At 38.2% G+C, this 2,039-nt stretch overlaps 1 protein-coding gene across 2 annotated transcripts in view; it reads left to right on the top strand.

Moving 5' to 3' along the window:
• The window catches only part of LOC106511518 (transcription factor Sp3), a gene marked incomplete at its 5' end in the record, with an annotated part of 8,189 nt that extends 6,325 nt beyond the window's left edge, over nt 1-1,864 (top strand). For both annotated transcript variants that reach the window (XM_014000269.1, XM_014000270.1), the window contains 1 exon segment: nt 347-1,864. In XM_014000269.1, coding sequence (XP_013855723.1) covers nt 347-600 — 254 coding nt within the window.
• Between the last annotated feature and the right edge of the window lie 175 nt (nt 1,865-2,039).

Below are 2,039 nucleotides of genomic sequence, written 5' to 3' on the forward strand. Positions count from 1 at the left end.
CAAATGGAGCATAAGAGCCCCCTGGTGGCTGAAGAAAAAAATCCATGTATAAGCCGCACCGGTCTATAAGCCGCATGGTTCAAAGTTCAGGAAAAAAGTCGCGGCTTATWGTCCGAAAAATACGGTACTTTTAAACTGAGTGGATTCATGGCCCAGAGAGGGGTCCACTGGGTTTAGCTTGTGATGGCTGTCAGTCAGGTYATATTAATCAGCTGTAGATAAAAATCCAATGATTATTTCCTGAAAAGTCTACAGAAAACCTTGCTATTTTATTCTCTCTATTTGCTGACTGACTTACGTGTGTGTGTGTGTTTGTGTGTGTGTGTGTGTGTGTGTGTCCCTGCAGGAGAGAAGAAGTTTGTGTGCTCCGAGTGCTCCAAGAGGTTCATGCGCAGCGACCACTTGGCCAAGCACATAAAGACTCACCAGAACAAAAAGGGCACCGTCCCCTCCTCCACGCCTCCGCCCACCAGCGACGCCGTCATCACCACGGACGGAACCACGCTCATCCTCCAGACCACCACCGCTCACGACCTTGTAGCCAATCAGGAAATCCCTCTGCAGCTGGTCACTGTGGCGCCTGGTGAGGTTTTGGAATAAAAAGGTGGGACGAGGGGGGATTTCTAAGAACTGGCCAATCAAAGACTTCTTGAGCGTTTCTTTTACCTTCCTCTTTTTTCTCCTTATTTTTTTTTTTTTGTTTGTTTTTGTTTTTTAAACATATGGATATATACGTAAATATATATGACAAATATATATATTTTAAGTGAGAGTTACCTTGACTTTATGTTTGTTTTTTGCAGTCTTTTTATAGGGGTTTAAAAAAAGGACATTAAAATGTGATTGCTATGTACACACGCATAAAACACGAGACAAAAAACAAACACAAATTAACACTCGACATGAAAACTCAACACGAAGAAATGCCTTACTTTGTATTATACTCTTGTATAAAATGCTGGAGGTGCATGTGTGTTTTTTTGTTTGTTTGTTTSTTTTTATATTTGTTTTGTTTTTAAGCTTTGCAGATGATGCAACTGTAACAAAGATGGGGATGCACCGATGCCAGTATCAAGTACCCAATACTTGTATTCCGATAGTACTAATACCACTTTACTGCATCGTGACTTSGGCCTCTAAGCTGAGCAGTCAGGAGGTAGTTCCTCTCCTCATCAGTTAGTGGCAGTAATGCACCATGAAGCTGTTTGCTAGCTGCTAATAAACAACAATTTCAAAGAGAGAAATAAAAGTAAAGCAGACCGCCAAAAAACAAACGATTTTATGAAATATAGACCCAACATGGCACAAAGTTCTATTTATTATTTTTATATTGGTATATGTGCGTTAAAGTTGATGCTTCGTATTTAATAAACACGTTTTGATTCGTTTGAAGTCCAGTCTTAAGAAAATTAAAAATATATTAAAGCTTCTATTTTAGCAGTCAGGTCTAAATATAAACAGCTAAATGTTTTGATTCAGGAACACAGAATCGGTCTGTTAGTACAGGCGCCCCCTGCAGACAAGAGGCTAGTTACTGCAAACATCCTGTTTTTTAATGCGTTTTATATCAAATCAAAATTAAATGTAAACTAAATATATRCAAATACCTCCAGAAAAACAACATAAAAGTATCTAAGATGGAATAAGTCCGACATCAGTTGTATTGAGTCTAAAATGAATAATATTTGTTCAGTTTTACATTTGGTCATGCCTAGGRTTGGGCATAATCGTATCGTGTGCAATTAATCATCAGAAAGTCATTAATCGATTATTTTTTGGCACTTGATGAGTAATACGATTAATTCCGTCAGGCAGAGTCCGCTCGGTGCTCCTCTCTGCTTCAAATATGACGAACATTAAAAAATGAGTTCTGTAATTTATTTATTTATAAAGACAATTATGGCCTGAAGTCTGTAATTTTGACACAATTTGGAACAGATTTTTTGAAGAAATCAAAAAAAAAAGTCCTCTGGACGGGTTCTTCTTTAGTGAAACGTTTCGTCTCTCCTCCAAGAGACTTCTTCAGTCTGAGTTTCAGT

This window comes from Austrofundulus limnaeus, unplaced genomic scaffold (assembly GCF_001266775.1).
Source record: "Austrofundulus limnaeus strain Quisiro unplaced genomic scaffold, Austrofundulus_limnaeus-1.0 Scaffold2883, whole genome shotgun sequence".
Lineage (NCBI taxonomy): Eukaryota > Metazoa > Chordata > Actinopteri > Cyprinodontiformes > Rivulidae > Austrofundulus > Austrofundulus limnaeus.